At 43.6% G+C, this 20231-nt stretch overlaps 2 protein-coding genes across 4 annotated transcripts in view; both read left to right on the plus strand.

Annotated features, from left to right (window-relative positions):
- SEPTIN6 (septin 6) overlaps window positions 1-6704 on the plus strand; it is a 50180-nt gene extending 43476 nt beyond the window's left edge. The window contains exon 10 of one of the 2 annotated variants that reach the window (XM_053374636.1): window positions 1089-1360. In XM_053374636.1, coding sequence (XP_053230611.1) covers window positions 1089-1113 — 25 coding nt within the window. In that variant the 3' untranslated portion in view covers window positions 1114-1360. Of the gene's footprint in view, window positions 1-1088; window positions 1361-5348 lie in introns of those variants that run through there. The other variant, XM_053374638.1, reaches the window with a different exon arrangement.
- A 2730-nt stretch (window positions 6705-9434) lies between these two features.
- NKRF (NFKB repressing factor) lies at window positions 9435-18084 on the plus strand. 2 transcript variants are annotated; one of them, XM_053374622.1, is made up of 3 exons: window positions 9435-10069; window positions 13106-13245; window positions 14709-18084. In XM_053374622.1, exons 1-3 carry the CDS (start codon window positions 9774-9776, stop codon window positions 16676-16678), a joined length of 2406 nt encoding a protein of 801 aa, XP_053230597.1. In that variant the 5' UTR covers window positions 9435-9773; the 3' UTR covers window positions 16679-18084. The 2 variants fall into 2 exon arrangements, with proteins under 2 accessions (XP_053230597.1, XP_053230598.1); XM_053374623.1 differs by lacking the exon at window positions 13106-13245 and having other exon boundaries at window positions 9932-10069.
- The last annotated feature ends 2147 nt before the right edge of the window (window positions 18085-20231 follow it).

The raw sequence follows: 20231 nt of genomic DNA on the forward strand, positions 1-20231 counted from the left end.
TATTCAATTTAAAAAAAAATATCCTTCATTTTTACTAAAATTTATTGAAAGCTTTATTTTTATACTGGAAGGTTTTGTTTAGAAGTTTCACCCTTTGGGAAAAGGAAATCTGATTTGTTTTTTCAGAGCCTGCAGTTTTTTACATGTATTTCACTTTAATTTGGTGGGGAGAGTTACATTTTTAAAGTGAGAGTTCAAAGGGTTCAGATAATGGTGAAATACTAAAATCTGTCTAGTTTAAAGAAATATAATATGAGCTAATGAAGCAGAAAAATATAGCATAAGAATACTGAGGAAAAATTATGGTCTGGCTTAATATTCACTCTCCCCCCCCCCCAAAAAAAAATCCTGGAAACCATAGTTCTATATGGAATATAGGTATTTGGAAGGGAAAGCCATTTTGGATTAGATGGTATGCAACTGATGTAAGTTGATAGTGTAGATGTGACCTCATATGTGTCACCTTCAACACCAAAAAGAGCAGGTTGTCTTCCTTAAATACACAAGTGAGGAAGCTTTCATGACAGCATTTCATCTCTGTTTTGGATTTGCAGCAACCCCAGCTGCCTGAGCACCTGTTTCTATTTGATGGCATCAGTTTCAGTTTCAGCAATGGAATCAGACTACTTGTGAGAGAGGGTGAAGTCCTTTAGCAGTAAAATACACTTGTGTCCCTTAGCTTTCTCCCTTAGGAATACCCCCCCACCTCAGGATGCAAAAGTTGGCTATCCCTGAGACAAACAGCTAAAAGAAGCTATAATCTGATTACAGTGTTTCTGTGTAGACTCCCCTTCTCCTGGAAACTTGCATGCACGACCCCATTATCCTTAATTGGATTTCTAGACAAACATGTACACTTAGAATCAGAGTATTAGTCTTGGATTACAAAGTACTTATTTAGAAGTGAAATCTTTGCACTGAAATCTTCAGGTCCCCTTAAATGTAACAAAATGTCTATCTTTGTGTTGCTTTCTTACAGTCTATATTTTTTATGGAAAACTTTTTTAAAAAGAATAAACTTCTTTCGTACAATAATTCTGGTTAATACTTTTTTTGTTTTTTTTTGTTCTTTTGCCCTTCTTTTACAGTAACCCATGGCTGTGTACTGAGTAATTTCCCTTGAGTACATGGGGCTGGAATTGGACCTTCACTTATTTAATACGCTTCCGTTCAGCCATGGTCTTCTCATGATGCTTCCACCAATGTGTTAATCTAGATGCATATTCTACATTAATCAGTATCTGATTTATTTTTATTTTATTTTTGACTGTATAATGGTGTGTGTTTGTATACCATGTAAAGTAACACTATAGAGTTTGAAGACGCTGTGGAATTTTTAGGATACCACCCTTGTTGATAAGCCCCCTGGCCTATTAAAAGCACATTTTTACTAGCATGTTGGAGGCTAGCTTCCATCCTCTGGCAGCTGGCTTGGCCTCTGTGCTGAGGGGAAAGTACTCTACCCTTCTTTGCCAGGCCATCCACTCATCTGATTGCAGTTTCTTATCACCTGTGGCTAGCAGGCTAGTGCTTAAATGCAAAGCTGTTCCAGGCTCAGTAATACAGCAGTGATGGATTCCCTATGCACAATTGTCCTCTAACTTGCTTGTGCTCATAGTCATGTAGGGCAGGGATAAAGAACCTGGGCAGCCTCCAGATGTTGCTGGACTCCCATTCCCATCAGCCCAGGCATAATGGCCAATGGTTAGGAATGATGGGAGTTGCAGTTCAACAACTTCTGGCGAACCACAGTTTTCACATCCCTAATGAAAAGAGAACTTGCAGGTAGGGACCACAAGGACTACCTACTCCCACTTGAACCCACCTGAGTATTAAGATTATCTTCTGAAGCCCTTCTTTGGGCCCCACCATCAAAGGTTAGCCAAAGGATAGGGCCTTTCTGATTGTGGCTCCTTTCTCAACCCCAGTATTTGGAATCCTGTCTACAGGGAGGGTACACATGGTTCTGAATCTCAGTGCCTTTTCAGTACCAGGTTGTACCCTTCCTTTTTTGCTCAGGCTAGTAAGTCTGAGTCAGAGAAAGGCTGTGCTAATAACCTTCCAAGCTAGATATACTAGGAGTTGAACCTGGGACCTTTTTCATTAAAAGCCTGTGCTCTACCATGGAGCCTGTGTGGTTTTTCCCTAACGTCACCCTGTTGTGCCCTTATGTGCCATTAGTACAAGGCAGGAAAATTCATAGCAGTGTGATGTCAATACACAGGGCAACTTTTTTTGCTGCAAGAGATGAAAAACTCCCAACTACTGTCCCTTTTGGTAGTTCTTTTTTCTCATTACAAATAGATCCATTCTAGCGTATGCTGGGATTGAAGGAATGCCTCTGGCATTGCTGGGTCCAAGAAGTAGCACCAGTACTGTAGAATTACTGCAACCCCACAATTGTGTGAAGGGATTCCAGCATCTCCCCTGCAAAAGTATACTGTCCTTGATTCCACTGAAATTAGAAATTAGCTTAAGATCTCTGAAGCGAGGCTTTCCCCAAGCTTCCCCAAACATGAGCCCTGAAACTCCACATTCTGCACAAATGTTTGTAAACAGACCTGCTGGAATGTGTCTTACTGTTTTTCCTGGCTGACCATGTCAGAAAACTGCCTTGAACACTCAGAAGCCTCCTGAGTGTGCTTCTTTCCAAAGGTGAGGAAACCAAGTAATAGAAGCCATGCCCAAGGCAGCTTGGGGAACTGTGGGAACTGGAGTCTGAAGAAGAGGGAAGGGACAATATCCTGCATCTGTCAGAAAATGCCTTCTGTTTAAAGGCAGCATTGTCCATCAAACCAGGGGCCTTTGCATCCTGTGATCATCCAAGTTTTGACCTGCTAGTCTTGGCTCTCCCCCAAAGTCTGCCAATGTGAACCTTGGTCGTCCTTGCCTTTGTATGCATGGATCAAGGCCCTTGTTATGCCACACTATGCTTATTTAACTCATTACACCTCAGCTGGACCTTGTCCTGTTGTCAAGATGTTGCAAAGGCCCTGTTTGTAAATGTCTGAATCCATCAGGTGACCCCCTATGTTCTTAACAAAAGTCCTTTGGATGTAGTACCTTCCAAATGTTTTTGACTCCAGCTTCCATCATCCCTGATAGTTGGCTGTGCTGGCTGGAGCTGATGGGGGGTTGCGGTCCAAAGCATCTGGAAGGCACAAGGTTGGCTGCCCCCATATTAGTCAAGTGTGTTGCCAGACCCCATGCCCTGCCTTACTGTGGGACTTGAGCCCCAATTCATGCATTTGCCAGGGGCCAGCTCTGAACTAATGTGGTGATTGGGTGGCACCAGAGCTCCTCCATTGCACCAATGGAGGAGAGTGTTCCATGCAAATTGGGGCCAGTTGTGCAGACAGCCCTTATGCCAATACCCTTTTTCTGGGGGTTAAGAAAAGCCCCATAAAGAGCACCTGTGATCAGCTGTACATGTGAATGTCATGATTCACATGAGATGTCTTCTGAATGGTGGAGGAGCCTGTGCCATTTCTTCAGCATGCTATTTCAGGGTTTGCTGTTGGTGAATGTGTAAAGAGGAAGGCGAAAAGAGAAGGGCATGCTAAAGGGCCTGCTAAATTAATATATATATATATATATTTCCTTTAACCTTTCCATCTGGCAAACAAAATAGTAGTTCTTTGGTCTGTTGTTTTAATGACTTTTGATTTCTCCTAGCAAAAATACAGTGCTGGTTTTTGACTGGTGGGTTGTTTGTTTCAGGACAACATCACTAACTTTAGTTAAAGTTTGGAGTGGGGAGAACAGTTAAACATTGTTTATATACAGTAATGGTATCATCATTATATGTGTCAATATTTTGGGGACATTTAGCTGGTCCCACCACCTGGAAAAACAGGTAAGGTAGAACCTGATGTGGTTAGCCTGATGTGGTTAGCTTATTGAGATGTGATCCTCAACTGCTGTGTACTCAGAGACACTAGTTTGTTGCTCACAGCTATATATTTATGGGGCAGGCACCTAGCAAGATCAGAAGTTCCACAAGATTTTGAACAATAAGCATTTTAGAGAAGTTCTGTATGGATGTGCAGATGACCTCTTAGAATATCAATTAATATTTGAAAGAAGGTTCCTTTCTTCATTGGCCAATCACAGGAGTTGCAAAGTTACAATTATTACCCTTAAGCCAGTTGTTGAATATGTTTGATATTCTTCAAATTTGTTAGGAGATTTAAATGCAACAGAAGGGTGCAACTCTTAACAAAAGACCCATATTGTGACATGGTGAGGCCTCTTTCTGGTGGCCTCAGATGGATGGAAGTGTTGAAATCAAGAGAACACTCTTAACAGCATCAGTTGTTCCCCTGGTTAGGTTAAACAAAACAAAAAATGAACCTGCAGCTGCTGACTTGAGAAGTGATGTAACCCCCACAGTCAGGGTCAAAGGTAGGCCGATCCTGATCCATGGGTCACAACCAAGTTTAGGGAGGATTCCAGATATTTATTGTTGAACTTCAACTTCTATTTCTATTTTTACTATTAGCCATGCCTGTACAGGTTGATAGTTGTAGTCACAGGTTCCTCTTCCCTGCTGTAGGAGGGTGCTCTTTTGCTGCTTCACAAAAACAAGCAAGGGCTGTGTCCATTGATTTTAGTTACATATCAATCTCTTCTTCCAAAAAAAGCTCAAAGCAACCTACTCATTTTACCCTCATGACAGCCTTGTGAGGTAGGTCAGGCAACCGCGGAAGCCAGGTATCCTTTCAGAATGGAGATGTCATGGTGTGGGAGCGGTTTACGATTTCTTCCTCCATGAATCCATGTTCAATTGCAGGGTGCCACTGACTGTGGCAGCGGGAGAAAGTGACAAAGAAACAGTGGAGCACTCTTGGCTTTATGCCCCTGCTTGTAGGCTTCACCTCAGAGGCATCTGGTTGGTGCCTCTTGGGAAGAGAAAGTTGCATTCGGTGCCCTGAGCCAAGGGAACCGCTGTTGTGCTGTTTCTTAACCATCCTATAAATGTTTGCACTGCACTGAAAAGCAAATCCTCTCTTTCCATATATACTTTATTGTGCTCCCATGCATTTTGTTAAAAGTGTGTTTACAGTCTAACTCTACTATAAGGTGTATTGTGCATTGTGTCCAAATATTTAACATGCTTGAACTCTTCTGATGCATCAATGCTGCTCTGTCTGGGGCCCCAATGGTAGCACGAGCATTGATCCATTCATCTGTCGTCTTGCTCTCTCTCTCTCAATTTAATTGTGTGTGGGATCTGTTTTTTCTCTGCTTGTTCTTTGAATGCTTCTTCCACCCCTCCTTGCATTTAATTGATGATCTGTGTTTTTTCTCTCCCCCCCCCGCCTCTCTCTCTTGCTTTCTTTCTCTAGCTTTTTCTGATCTGTCTCCACCCGCTGCTCTATATCTGATGGAGAAGATTTCCACTTGAGGAAGAGTTTAGGAATTCCCATCCTGTTTGGGAGGGGGAGGAATGAATAAGTCTTTGGATATCTGGAAAGACTTGGTTTTGTTTTTTTCTGATGTGCATGGGGTGTGTTTAAAGCTGAGGTGTTTTGTGGTTTTCGCTGCAAGACAGGGAGAATATTGGAAAGGCAAACATCTGTGTATCAGTTAAAAGCTTTGAGGAGCAACCTAAAGGTGGCAGGCAAATTATTGATGTAGCCAAGTGACACTGAGACAGATTCTTTTTTTTTTAAGCAAAGTATTTCCTTTCTATTTTGCCTCAATATAAATATGATGGGTGGTTTATAAGTATCTGTGGGAAAAAATGTGCTAATTCGTTGGTTTGCTTGGATTAAAAACTAAACAAAAACTTTAAAAATACAAGTTTTATGCAATGAACAGCAAACAGAGAAACACGCGACTTTGCTACCTCTTGAGGAATATTTAATTTTAACACTGAAGCAAAGGACAGTGCGGGAGGGGTTGGGGGGAAGTATATTTTTCATTGGGGTCATAGATAACCTCTGCCATTTCGGAAAAAAATAATAATCAGGTTGATTGAGTAATATTTCTCATTTAACTTTTTTTTTTAATTAAAAAAGGTCCACTAAAGTTTCCACAGACCCTAGTGGCTGAGGAAGGACTGTGAGCCAGAAAGCACACCATTTATACATTTTCACTACAAGGATAGCCTTAAGCAAACTACTTATTCTTCCAGCCTCAGCTGTCCACCCTCCTCCAGTCTGAGAATAATCAAGCTTGCCCGCCTTGCCGTCATGTTGTAAGGATTAACACGGTAAAATATGTGAAGTGTTTTCTGAACACTGGGGGAGGGGGAAGCATTTTAGTAAAGACTTAAGTATTATTAACCATGATTAATTTAATCCCCGTAGTTCAGCCCTTCCCAGATGTCTTCTGGGTTACAAACTGACTTTTCTATTGTCGATATCAAGGTTGTGGAGAAATTTGTCTGTAATTGGTCATCTGTTTCTTTACAAGTTATCATGCAAGTCAAGTGTTAACTGCCCTTAATAATGCATTTTCCGAGCACTCTTGGAACTTTTCTGGAACGTTCACTGCATGGGGGTCTGTTTCCCAATACCTTGTTCTCTTGTCTTTTCTCTCTATTTTTTGTTTTTGGTCTCTCTACAAACAAGAATTGTGATTTGACAGCTGCACTCAGTATCTATTTACATGACCCACACGAAAGAACCAGCACTGTTGAGCTTGATACCTTTCTAATGTTGTCAATTTTCAATAAAAAGTAACCCTCCCCAAAAAAAGAAACATTTTTCCCTGGTAATTATTTCTGGAATCCATTGAATGAATTGTGTTCACTGAGCTTAATTTTATATCATTATGCTGTAGTTTTTGATGCACACGTAGATTACATCACATGTGGGATCAGTCTACATTGTATTTGTATGTCAAATGTTATTGGGACTAAAACAGCAAAACACCTCACAGAGTGTTTGTTGTGGGGAAGCAAGGGAGCTTGTTAGCCGCTTTGAGACTCCTTAAGGGGAGTGAAAGGCAGGATATCAAGTCCAAACTCCTCTTCTTTTCAGTGTCAGTCATATTTAGAGTAGACCTATTGAAATTAATGGGCATGAGTAACTTGAGGCCATTGATTTCAGCTGGTTGCTCTATGTAAAACTTGGTACAGGTGTTGTTTTGGCTGCCACAAGCATGATTACTGCTCTGGAAACTATTAGAGCTATTTAGAACTATTAGAACGATTTATTTGTTTCATCAGCTAGATTAGTTGATTTTTAAAAAAATAAAACAACCCTTTTTAATTGACCAAAAAGGCAATTTAAAAAACATATTTTAAAATGTTAATTTTAATAGGCATGGTTATAGTAACAGCAGGTGATAGGCACTATCTTAGAGAGGCATTCCCTTCTCCTTCACTCATGCAGAAGGGAATGCCTCTTCTAAGATAATTTTGACATATACATACAACATCTTAAAAAGAAGCATGCTTGTCATCTTCAGAACTCCTGTTTGCAAATACTTTTTATTGCGTGATCAGCTTCAAAGCCTAATTGTCTTGCAGTGCAATCCCTAAACATGCTAACTTAAGAGGGTATGGTCTCTTAAGTTCTGTAAGACTTATCTCTTAGTAAACATGCCTAAGGTTGTAGTGCAAGATTTATTTAATGACATCATTATTCATCATAACAAACCATTTGACTTGCCTACAATTTATTCTGTAATTTTATACAGAAACTACCGTATACAACTGTTCCCCACCAACTCATTCATCTACCCACGCACTCAGAAGTATGGTTGACAGCAGTAGTTAGGAATAACGTAAACCCAAGGTGTCTTGGAGATAGTCTTCTTTGACCATGTGCCTTGTTATAATCTGAAATTCACCAAGAGCCACCTGTGATTAACGCTATCTGTGTATCATGTTCCAATATCAAAGGTGTGAAGAGAGCTGTTCTCAGTGGTTGCCTCCCAGTTTGGGTACTCCCTCTACAAACCCACCACCACACTTCAAGACAGATCATATTTCAGAAATGTACCAAGTTCTGCCAATCTAGGATGGGGGCAGATCAGGGTTTAGTTGGGAAGGGAAGGTGATACTTCGGTGGAATTTGACAAAAGCAGGGGGCAGTATGATTTTGTTACCTATCTCAAGCTTTCAGCATTTCCTATAAATCTAAGTCAGTTTGATGGATTGCAGATTTGAAATAAACACACTGAATAGCATCATGGGACTTGAAACTGATGTAGAAATACCTTTATTAAAGCTGTTGCAAGGTAGCATTTATCCATAACAAACAACACACCCCAACCCAGAGATTAAATAAACATACTGTACAAGCAAAGAGGGACGCGGGTGGCGCTGTGGGTTAAACCACAGAGCCTAGGACTTGTTGATCAGAAGGTTGGCGGTTTGAATCTCCGCAACGGGGTGAGCTCCCGTTGCTCGGTCCCTGCTCCTGCCCACTTAGCAGTTCGGAAGCATGTCAAAGTGCAAGTAGATAAATAGGTACCGCTCTGGCAGGAAGGTAAACGGCGTTTCCGTGCGCTGCTCTGGTTCACCAGAAGCGGCTTAGTCATGCTGGCCACATGACTCGGAAGCTGTACACCGGCTCCCTCGGCCAGTAAAGAGAAATGAGCACCGCAACCCCAGAGTCGGTCACGACTGGATCTAATGGTCAGAGGTCGCTTTACCTTTACCTTTACAAGCAAAGAACTTGCTGTATCTGTGCTTGCTGTGCTCATCTGTGTTTATGCTCCTCCCTCCTGATGCTAGAGAACTGCTGAAGCTAAGACTATTGAAAGCTTGTTTTGTGCTACTCCAGGGGTAAGAAACCTTGAAGCAGTGGATTCAGATTACCATAAAGGAGATTCTGACTCAACATTAGGAGGAACTTTCTGATGTTAAGAGCTGTTCAACAGTGGAAGGAACTACATTGAAAGGTAGTGGACTCCCCTTCACCGGAGGTTTTAAATGGGTTAGAAAGCCATCCACCAATGATTCTTTAACTGTGATTCTTGCATTGCAGGGGGTGGACTAGATGATCCTTGGAATCCCTCCCAACACTACAGTTGTGTGATTCTAGCTCAGAATAAAACATATGTCAACCGTTGTCCTCATATGACTTGGGGGTAAACATATGCATAGGTTTTAGAGAAGGACCATAACATTAAACGCATTCACAGAACTTCCTCAACAGCAAACACCTGTCGTCTTAATAGAATTGTAGAGTTGGAAGGGGTCAAGAGGGTCATCTAGTCCAACCCCTTATAATTCAGGAAACTCTCACCGAACGTGGGACTCGAACCCCAGACTCAAGAATGATTCCCTCCTCCTCGCCTTGCCGGCCGAAGCGCTCTCGCTCGCTTGCCTGGGCTCTTTTCCTCCCCACCTCCAGATGGCGGTGTGGGAGAAGCGGAGCGCGCTCCTTGCGGCCCTTCCATGCTGCCCCCCTCCCTCCCTCGCTCTCCCCTAGGCTCCCCCGCCTCCTCCGGAGATCTCGCGCGGCTCGAACGTTCCATCCCGCCCACGCGAGCAGCGTCTAACAAGCGGAAAAAGAAGAGATGGAAAGCAGCGGGCTGGACCGGGGGGAGGAGCTAGGAAGAAGCGCTCGCGCATGCTCACGAGAAGGAAAGAAGACAGAGGAGGGGTAAAGGGGAGCGCACTTGAAGGGAGAGAAGGAGCGGGGTCTCACGCACGTGTGAACGGACACGCTTGCTCTTCGCTCTCCTTTCCGCATCCGGATCGGGGCTAGACGGGATCGGTCCGTCGGGGAGCCCCGTCCTGAGTGCTGCCCCCCTTCCCGCTCGCCTCACGCCGGCGCCGGTTGGCCTTGGTGCCCGGACAAGGCCAGCCCATGGCCGGCGGAGGGTGGACGTTGCCCGGCGGGGATTTCTTGTCGCCGCGGCCGCCTTCCTCTGCCCAGCCGGTGCCTCCTCAGCCGCCGCAGCCTCCTGCCGAGGGATCAGCCGCTACTCCCCCCGAGGAGCCCGACCTGGAGCCTTGGCGCGAGAAGCAGGAGAGCGACCGGCACTGGGCGGTGCGAAGGCAGTTCCTTCTCCGCAACTTGCCGGACTACCCGGGAGACGTCTCCTTCCAGAAGCTCCTGGCGCTCTCCCACGCCTGGGCCAACCATGTCTTCATGGGGTGCAGGTAAGGCGCGGGGCGCTTCTCTGCTTCTTTTCCCCACTTCAGCGATCGATCGCGCGCGCAATGACACGTGTTTTTGGGGGGGGGGTAAACTGGTGGTGTGTACAGCCCTGGTGACACGTTGGGTGCGTATCGCAGTTAATGGAGGAGGAGGAGGGGGCTTGAGTTGTTAATAGAGGTCTGTTGAGCTGCTGGGATATGTCAGCCGGTAGAGCATGAGACTGTTCATCTCAGGGTTGTGGGTTCGAGCCCTTGTGCTGGACAAAAGATTCCTTATTTGCAAGGGGTTGGGCTAGACAACCCTCAGGATCCTTTCCAACTCTACAACTCTGTGATCCCAACCACCCACGCACGCCTGGCCTTGAGCATACTTTCACTGATTCAGCCGTTAAGCCGTTTCCGGTTGTTTTGCTTAGGGACTCAGCTCAACTATTATACCGGTCCATGCAGCTCCATGCTGTCTTCTGTACTAATCCGCTGCGGCTGTCCAGGGTTTCAAGGAAAATAAACCTGGGAGATCTCCTGCCAACAAAGTAGCTGCTCTGCCACTGATTTGCAGCCCTGCCCTACAGTGGTTTTAGGTACAAAACGCTGCCTTGTCCAGCGCCAGCCACTGGTGTGCCTAGTTCAGAAGTTCACAAGAGGAAGATTTTCTTCTAATTCACAAGAGCAGTGGGGAATTTGTGCCTGCAACTTCCACCAGCTCCACTAAGCTTGGCCAGTGCTGTTGTTATTAACCAGGGATGATGGGAGCTGGACTCCAACAAGGTCTAAAGGGCCACTGGCTCCCCATCCCTAGGTATTATTAATTAATTAATTGTTAATAAATAGCCATGCCGCTGCCCGCTCCCCATCCTGTACAACGACTGGCAGTGGCTCTCAAGAATATCTGGCAGGGATCTCTCCCAGCCCTGTCTGGAGATGTCAAGAAATAAACCTGTGACCTCAATGCCAAGCAGATGCATGCTCTACCACTCACCTTTGACCCTTCCCCTTTCTCTTCCCATTACTCTCTGTTCACAACTCATTTTCCTTTCCATGCAGTGATTATTAGTGTTTGGTATGTAATATTTTAGTCATGCTTTTCTAGCAATTAAATACTATGGACAGTTTGCAAACAGAAAACCAGTAACAGTGCAATCAACAAGGGCATGCTGCACTAAAACCACCCATTTAAAAACATCAACTGCACAGTAAATAAAATATTTTGGGAAAACAGCAGTAGAACTAACCATGAAAAGACTTATTGAATAAAAACTCTTTCACATTTGGTTCAAAAGGCAACAGAGAGGAAACTGGACAAATCTCTGCAGGAAGAATATTCCAAAGTTTCTTTTTGCAAGGGCAATTTGCAAATCCCCCTATTCACCCTGTTCTCCGTATAAGGGTTCATCAGGAATAAGGAAGGGGTAGTACAATAGGTGGTGGTGCTAGCCTCCATCTCCCCAGCCCTCATGGGAGCACCTCATTGACATCTGTCTGATTGCCATTATAGAGCAGCAACAGAGGCTGAGAGCAATGCCAGTGGAAGGCAGAATATTAAAATTTCTGTTTAGCTTCTTTATTGACTCACAAAACAATTGCAAGTTCCCAACACCCTTGAGACTGTACAGGTCTTCTTCAAAGGAACATTGCTTATTGGCTTGGCATCACTGTTGTGGGTCAAAACCAGTCCTTGACAAATCTTCTATTTCATAAGCAATATTTCTCCAAATATTTTAAGGCCTTGTATATTTGTGGGGATCTTTAACAGTCTGCCATGTTCACTGTTGTAGCCTGTTTGGGTCTGCTCTGGTAGGCAGCCCTCATTTCCTTAACTTTACTTCATTTTGAGCCAAATACCTTTATTTTACCACTGGGACCACACTTGCACCATACATTGTGTCACTTTAAACAGCCATGGTTTCCCTCAAAGAACCCTGGGAACTGTAGTTAATTCAGGGTTCTGAGAGTTGATAGGAGGCCCCTATTTCCCTCTGAGAGCCAAAGTTTACATAGTTCTATGGGAAGAGGGATTGTTTGTAGCTCTCAAAGGGAAATAGGATTCTCCTAACATCTCTCAGCCCCCTTAACAAATGACAATTCCCAGGATGCTTTGGGGAAGCCATGACTGTCTAAAGTGGTACAGTAGTGCTTTAAATGTATGGTGTGGCCTTTGCCATTATGACATAGCAGCCACTGAAAACAGACCTTCAAGTATTCAGTGCAGTATTCCCTGTTTTGGCTACCAGCCTTAAAAAAAGTGCTGGTGGGGAAGAGGTTGCTTATGCTAAGAATCAAGCTGTCCTTGACCAGTGACTGCCTTACTCCATTCACTTAACTGGGTCAGAAATCAACAAGGTTTAGGAACATAGGAAAGAGTCTTGTACCAGGCCAGACTATTAGTCCTTCTAACTCAGCGTTATCTGTTCTGTCACAACAGTTGCCCTAACAATGTCTGGGTTCTTTTCTCATACCCTGCTGCTGGAAATGCCACGTGTCTCTCCATAGCATCCCTTGTGCCAAAGATCAACGCCAGCATATTCCTTTATCTTGTCCATTGTTTACATTTGAACTGGAGATAGTTGCCAGTTAGATATCATGATGGAAAGTTTTGCATCCACGGTTTTCTTTAGTATAGCTGTGAGTTTCCAGATAGTTTTCATTTCGCCAAAAGCAGCTTACCCCAATCTGTGGCCCCCCAGATGTTACTGGACTCCCAGCTCTCATGAGCCCCAGCCAGGATACAACTTGGCAGGGATGATGGAGCTAGTGTCCAACAATATATGGAGGGAGCCACATGGACTATTCCAAGCATAAACAGTACTGAGTTACCTGGATCTGTGGCCTGACTCTGAAAAAAACAGCTTCCTGTGTTCCTGTATCTTGTATTATGTTTCGCTGGGCAAAAGTGTGAAAAGGTGTTGTAACCACACATCTCTTGGTCCAACAGGACACCCACTTAGGTAGTCCTCTGGTGGGCAGAGGTAGGAGTAGAGCTGCAAGGAGGGTTTTTGTAATGGCAATCTATAACTTAAAGCTTCCTTTGCTTAAATGCAGGTATAGCCCTGAAGTTATGGAGAAAGTCCTCCATATGGCCGAAGGGATTGACATTGGCGAGATGCCGTCATTTGAATTGGTGCCTGATGCCAAGGCAACTAAAAGGCCACGCTCCCTGCCGGACGATTCTCCATCTCGTAGTGAGTGTCTCCATTTCCCTCCATTCCATTCACAGCAGAATTGGCTCTTTAATGACGATAAATGAATCAGCAATGTCAGGCATGAAAAGACCAAGGGCTGTATCTAATATTCTTTGTCCACTAGCCCAAGGCCTCATGCACTAGTGGACGAGTGAGTTTTAAACGTTGTGCAGCTGAGAAATCCAGCGCTGCAACAGTTGCACCAGCACGGTGGTCTTCAGCCACTCTAGACCTGAGACCCACCTCTAAATCCCAACCAGCAACATGGGACCCACATTCAGATTTTCACTTTTGATTTATACTTAATTGTGCTAACATCTCAGCACACGTCACACACTATTTTTTTTTAAAGCATGTGAGCCAATATTTAATATATCGTCGGTCAAATTTTGTACGCTTTTAGTAGATGTGTCCTCTTTTATATTTTATCTTTACTCCATGGTTAACACTGAGCAAGAGGGCAAGTCATCATCACCATTATGTTTGTGTTATATTCCCCTCCAAAAGGCTTTCTGTCACTTTTTTAGCTTTCCATAACTTTTCTGTCAACTGCTGGTGCCTTTTTCTCTGCCTGCCTTGCACTTTTGGACTCACATCACCCGTCTTGCCTCTGTTGTTCTCCTCTACACCTCCCTCCCTCTCTTTGCCTCCTCCTTGCACCCTCTCAGTCCTTTATCTCTTGTCATTTACTTTTGTCTTACCTTCTTTCTCAATGTTTTCTATCACTAGGTCTCTGCCTGTTTCCTCTTTCTCTCAGCTCATGCCTTCTTCCACATTTTCTTTACCTTCTCAAAAAATTATTTCCTTTCTCTCTCACCTTCTTTTGGTTCCTTTTAATCTGCTGGTATTACCTTTCTATGTCTCCTTCACTTTCCTTTTTTTAACTCTGCTCACTTCATTTCACCTCCTCTGCCCCTTTAATTCACCTCTCTGTAACTCTTCCCCCTCCTACTGTCAACAGCAAAACAGGATTTCTGTGGAAGGTTCATCACTGTCAGAACCTAATATAGGCAACAGCAGTTCTTTGTTGCCCCATTGTTGGATTATTAAATTGATCATCAAATACAACTCCACACTGCAACACTGCAACATATAGTTGTAGTTCCCAAACCAAAAGTGCTTCCTCTTTCAAATTGCAAAGTCTTGCCACTTTACAATTCTCCCCCCCCCCAAAGAAACTAAATAAAACTGACTGACACTGGAATATTGAAGTTGCAGTCCTATGTATGCTTAATTGAGAATAAGTTCCATTAAATAAGTGGATCTTCCGAGGACTGTATGCGTTTTCAGCCATAGCTTTAATCACACAGCTATGGAATATAATATTTTGAAAATCTGTCTTCCACTTCTGCCCCCCCCCGGCCCAAAGTTACAATTTCTCATGCCTGCAGAGAAAAGTTATATTTCACCCATGTTTCATTTTTCATTTTAAAAATCCTCTTTTAACTTCTTACATTGCATAGGTCTCGAACCTCCAAGGAAGCAGACTGCCAAATACCATGTCAGGCCTCGTTTTGAACCTATACACTTTGTAGCCAGCAATACTCCAGATGAAGGAAAAAAGCCTGCTTCAGAAAACGAAGCAGAGGAGGCCAGTGAGAACATAACCCAGCAAATCCAAAACTACGCTGATCGGGTTTTCAGCAGCTTCAGTACCCAGGATGAGGACACACAGTTTTCCAGAACAGTAGGTTTAGGTTATGGAAGTACCCAGGGAAACCAGATGGAAGCTGAAGTGGTTTCCAAAAACGAAGACTCTTCTGCCAGTGGTGTTGCAGCAGATTTGTGGGGGCCTTCTCTTCTCCAGGCTGCCTCTGAAACATTTCCCAAATCGGTTATAGTAGCCAAGCAGTATTTCATTAACAAACTTGCAGTGGCAGTCCGCAATAATCTTGCTAGCCCTGAAGCTAGTTGCGAGCCAGACAAAATTAACTACACTTTTCTGTTGACACGATCCATACAGGCTTGCAGGACAAACCCTGAGTATATTTATTCCCACTTGAAATATTTTTCCCCTGAGGACCTTCCCGATAACAAGAAGCTCCTAAAAGATGGTTTTGCTTGTGAGGTGAGGTGTCAGGATATATATTTGGCCACAGGTTATGCTGGCAGCAAAAATGGATCGAGGGACCGAGCGACGGAACTGGCAATGATTCTGCTGCAAAAGCCTGTGGAGGTTAAGGTTGCCCAGCGAAAGTACAAGAACACCACCCTGGAGGATTTAGTGCTGTGTCAGAAGGGCAAATCTCCTCCTGAATTCCCTCCAGTGCTCAAGCATTTGGATGACACTGTCACTTTCACGAAAGAATGGTCACCTGGACAGCTGACCTTTAACCCCCAGCAGGGTTCCAGTTCAGCTAAACATTGGACTAACTTTGTCCTCACAGAAAACGCCAGTGATGCCATTGGGATTTTGAACAATTCAGCCTCCTTTAACAAAATGGCAATTGAATACAAATATGCCATGATGCCAAATAGATTGTGGCGCTGCTGTGTCTATTTGCAGGACCACTTTTTAGCCGAAGGGTATGGCACGAAAAAAACAAGCAAGCATGCTGCAGCAGACGAAGCGCTGAAAGTTCTCCAGAAGACCCAGTCCAGTACTGGGCCCACCAAAGCAGTCCAGGCTCGGAAATTTAGTGGGGCCACTTATATTCCCCCCAAGAAGAAGAGTCTGAAGGAACTTGTTGTGTATGAGAACTCCATGAACCCTGTGTGCACCCTGAACGACACTGCTCAGTTCAACAAGATGACAGTGGAGTACATCTTTGAAAGGGTGACGGGGATCCGGTGGAAGTGCAAGGTGATGCTGGAAAAGGAATTAATCGCTGAAGCAATTGGGGTCAAGAAGAGTGTCAAGCACATGGCGGCAGAAGAGGCTGTCAGAGTCCTGAAAAGAACCCAACCAACAGTCATCAACAACCTGAAAAAAGGCACCGTCGAAGACGTCATCTCAAGGAACGAGATCTGCGGGCGTTCAGCAGAAGAAGCATCAAAGCAGCAGATCAAGGAAGACAACATTGGGAATCAGATTCTAAGGAAAATGGGCTGGACAGGCGGTGGCTTGGGGAAAAGTGGGGAAGGGATCCGAGAACCGATTGCAGTGAAGGAACAGTTCAAAAGGGAAGGGCTTGGGATGGACAATGAAAGGGGGTCAAAAATTGCAAAGAAAGATGTTGAACAGATCATCCAGAATTATGCCTTCTCGGACAGCAAAGTTGATCTGACATTCTCAACAGAACTGACCAACGATGAGCGCAAACAGATTCATCAGATAGCCCAACAATACGGGCTTAAGAGTAAATCCCACGGACAGGGCCGTGATAGATTCTTAGTGGTTAGCCGAAAGAGGCGTAAAGAAGACCTGTTACACCAGCTAAAGCAAGATGGTCAGGTTGGCCATTATGAACTTATTATGCCACAGGATAAATAAGGCTTGAGGGCCATCCATTTCTTCTGGGGATGTTCAGACTGAGGCTGAATTCTCCATTAAACCGAGCGATAGTTGCACATGGTTGTGGGAATGATTGAAACCTGTTTTACTTGTTCATTAATTTTATAAAACTTTCTGAGGGAAAAAAATAAGAGCTTTATATAAGCAGTTTAACTGTTTTATGAAATCTCTTGGAAAAGGCTTGTTTCCTTCACATTTTCCTAGTTTTGTAATAGCAGGAACACTTTGTGTGACAGGGAAAGTTTGCACACCACTTTAAAGCAAAAGGGTAGGATGATTTCCTTCTCTATTTTTTGACTTAAAATAAAAAATAAAAAAATAAAGAAGGTGGCAATATGTAGAAAACTATGTAAAGTTGGTATTAATAATAGATTTTTATTTCTGGACATGCAAAGAATTGCATGTTTTGTATTTAAAATGTTGGATTTTATTGTGGGAAGGATGGGGAACTTGCTTTTCAGTTTATTCAAAATGCAGCATCACTACAGTAATTAGTGATTTGGTTTCCCCAAGACTGCCTTCTTCATTTGTACCCTAAAAGCCAAGGATGAGGAAGCTGTGGCTCTCCAGATGCTGCATAATTACAACTACCACAATCCCTGGCCATTGGTCATGCTGGCTGGGGCTGAGGGCAATTAGGAGCCGGTCACCATCTGGTCCACAGGTTCTCCATCCCTGATATAAACCCAGAATGGGAGATAGTCAGAAAAGCCCGAGTCTCAGATTTTTATTTAAAATCTATATTTATAAGCCAAAGTTCATAAGTGGGTGGGAGTTGTTTTAATTTTGAGTTGTTTTAATTTTAGTAGGAGCACAATGGCATAAAACTCCCACTGAAATCAGTGGGCCTTAAGTGTGTTCAACTGTGGCAAGTTGCATACGGTTTCTAAGATAGCTTTCAGAGTTTGAGGCAATGCCTTCTGCTTCCTCTTGGGGAAGACGCCTGAGGAGCATGTCACAGCTCTGTATGTGTGAGATTATGTAAACACACGCAAGCTAGTTCTAATTTTTGTTATTTCATAGAGCAGGGGATAGGGAACCCAGATGTTGTTAGACTTCAATTCCCAAGATTCCTTGGGCGATGAGAATTGTTGCCTTGCAAAATCTGGTTCAAGGCCACAGGTTCCCCACCTCCGTCATAAGAGCCAGAATCTGTAATTCTTTGACATAAAATTTATTTATTGTGCATGCTGCAGAACATACAAGGCTCTGGGTTTTGCCTCAAGTGGCCATGCTTTTGCTTTCCAAATCTGATGATGATAGTGAATAAATTAAAGCATTTTCTATCACCTTAACAGAAAGATGAACTCTGGTGGAGTGGATTTCTCCTACAACTATTGTTCAGTGAAGTATTTTTTAAAAAATAAACACTCTTGGGTCAGATCCACTTGTTTCTATGTGCGCTGCTTCCAGTTTTCATTTCCTTCTACTGCATTTTTCGTGTACATGTGCTTGTATAAAATATGGAGAGAAACAAGTAAAAGGTTCTCTCTGTAGGGCGTTTGATTGGAGGTCTTTGATAGCTCAGTTGGTTAGACCATGGTGCTGATAACACCAAGGTTGCAGGTTCAATCCCTGTATGGACCAGCTGCATATTCCTGCATTGCAGGGGGTTGGACTAGATGATCCTCAGAGTCCCTTCCAACTCTACAGTTCTATGATTCTATGATTAGTGTGTGCGTGATTCGCTTCCCCTTTTTTCTTACTCGAAAACTCAGCTTTTTTGAAGGCATACCTCCCTCCCAGTTCCAGGAGCCTTTAAAGAAAATGCAACCTTGTTAAGGATGCAAAAATCACTACATTTTCAAACTACTTGTCTTTCTGGGAACTGTCATCCATAGCTAGAAACAATAAGTAGAGGATGCCATGAGTAAATCTGTTTGATTTACTAAGCCTGTGTAACTTTGTTTTATGCATAAAAATAAGTTTAGCTTATGCACACAGATCACTGCAGGTGCCATCCAAGAAGACACCCACTCCTCTTTATGGATGAGGGAAGGTGGAATACCTCTTCTGAGACGTGTACCGAGGGTTTTAACCCATTGCCCAATTTAATCAGAAGCACCATTTCCATCAACAGAAAGGCTTTCAAAATTAATAAATTAGATATTACTGGGCTACCTGGGACCACCTTGAAGAATTTACTAGTTATTTAATGGTTTCTCTCTTGGACCTTTGCCACCTAGGAAAGGTACTGAAGCATGTAACAACCCCATAGCTTCTCTTGCCAATCATGAGAACTAAAAAAGAGAGGAAATACTGGAGATAGCTAGCTACTGTGTGCCAGCAAAATCTCTTTCCTAACTCAGAAGGGAACAGAAATACTACTGCTGCTGCTAATACTACTACTACAAATAGTAGTTGATTTGATTGACATTCCATGTCCTTTTAAAATTTGGGGTTTTTTGGGGGGTGGCTATTGGCTTCTTTTGATTTTATTCTGTGAACTGCCCTGAGACCTCTGGGTATAGGGCGGTATATACAATCAATCAATCTCAGAGCAGGGGTGGGTGGGTAACCCCCATATTTTTCAGGCTGTTCCAAGCCTCCCAATAATTTTGGTAGTAATGGCAAAAAGGAAGTAGGCAGCAATAAGGGAGGCAGAAAAGTTAAAGTGTCACTGTCCAGACCGGCAACTGGATGGCTGTACAAATTACCAGCTTCCCCATACTGATGGTTGGTTGGATAAGCACAGAGGAACCATTAAGTGCACAGATCAGCTGAGAAGGGAAGCTCGGTGCCTCTATGTGTAAGGTGATACACCCACCACTGGCAATGCTCCACCCCCCTCTCCAAGGGTAAATGCACCCCTTCGACCATAAATGGTAACCACTCCTGAAACACAACATGAGCACCCAAGAAAGAAAACATAAGAATTACTTGGTGGGGATAAACCCCTCCAGACAAGGCTAGCTTATATGAAAAGAATGTACCCATGACCTAAGTGAGGAAACCAAATTAAAGCAGTGATAGCAAAGCTAATTGAAAACAAAGGGGGGCTCTATAGAGTTGGTTTGGTGTGCTAGCTTACCAGCCTCCATTTAAGAGTAGTTTATTCCTATGCTGCAAGCTGTTTCCCAGCATGCAAGCATACCTGCTCTTGGTTTTCTGTTTTGCTTATCAGTCGCCAATACAAAAGGTAATTGTGGTGTTTACAAAAAGGAAGCTGGGAAATGCACAGCCCCCAAGCAGCTGCTGAATATGGCACAGATTGCTCTCAGAAACCAGTGTGAGTGTAAATGGAATGTGACAGCTGACAACTGGCCCCTGCAAGTTTCAGGGAAGGGTAGCAAGTTAAGTTGTGAGAAACACTTTGCCAGAAACCTTATACTGTCCATTGGGTTTTAAACTGCTTTACTTTATAAAATAGCATGTGGGGTACCACTTGTGGGATAAGTGCTATGAGCTCTCCCTTCATGAAGACATTAACAAAGAGGGATGCCTTACGACAACTGTATATAATACTAATTTACCATCAAGATACCATGTAAGGCAAAAATCCTGCTGAACTCTTCCTTTCACCCCAGCCAGC

Source organism: Podarcis raffonei, chromosome Z (genome assembly GCF_027172205.1).
Source record: "Podarcis raffonei isolate rPodRaf1 chromosome Z, rPodRaf1.pri, whole genome shotgun sequence".
NCBI lineage: Eukaryota > Metazoa > Chordata > Lepidosauria > Squamata > Lacertidae > Podarcis > Podarcis raffonei.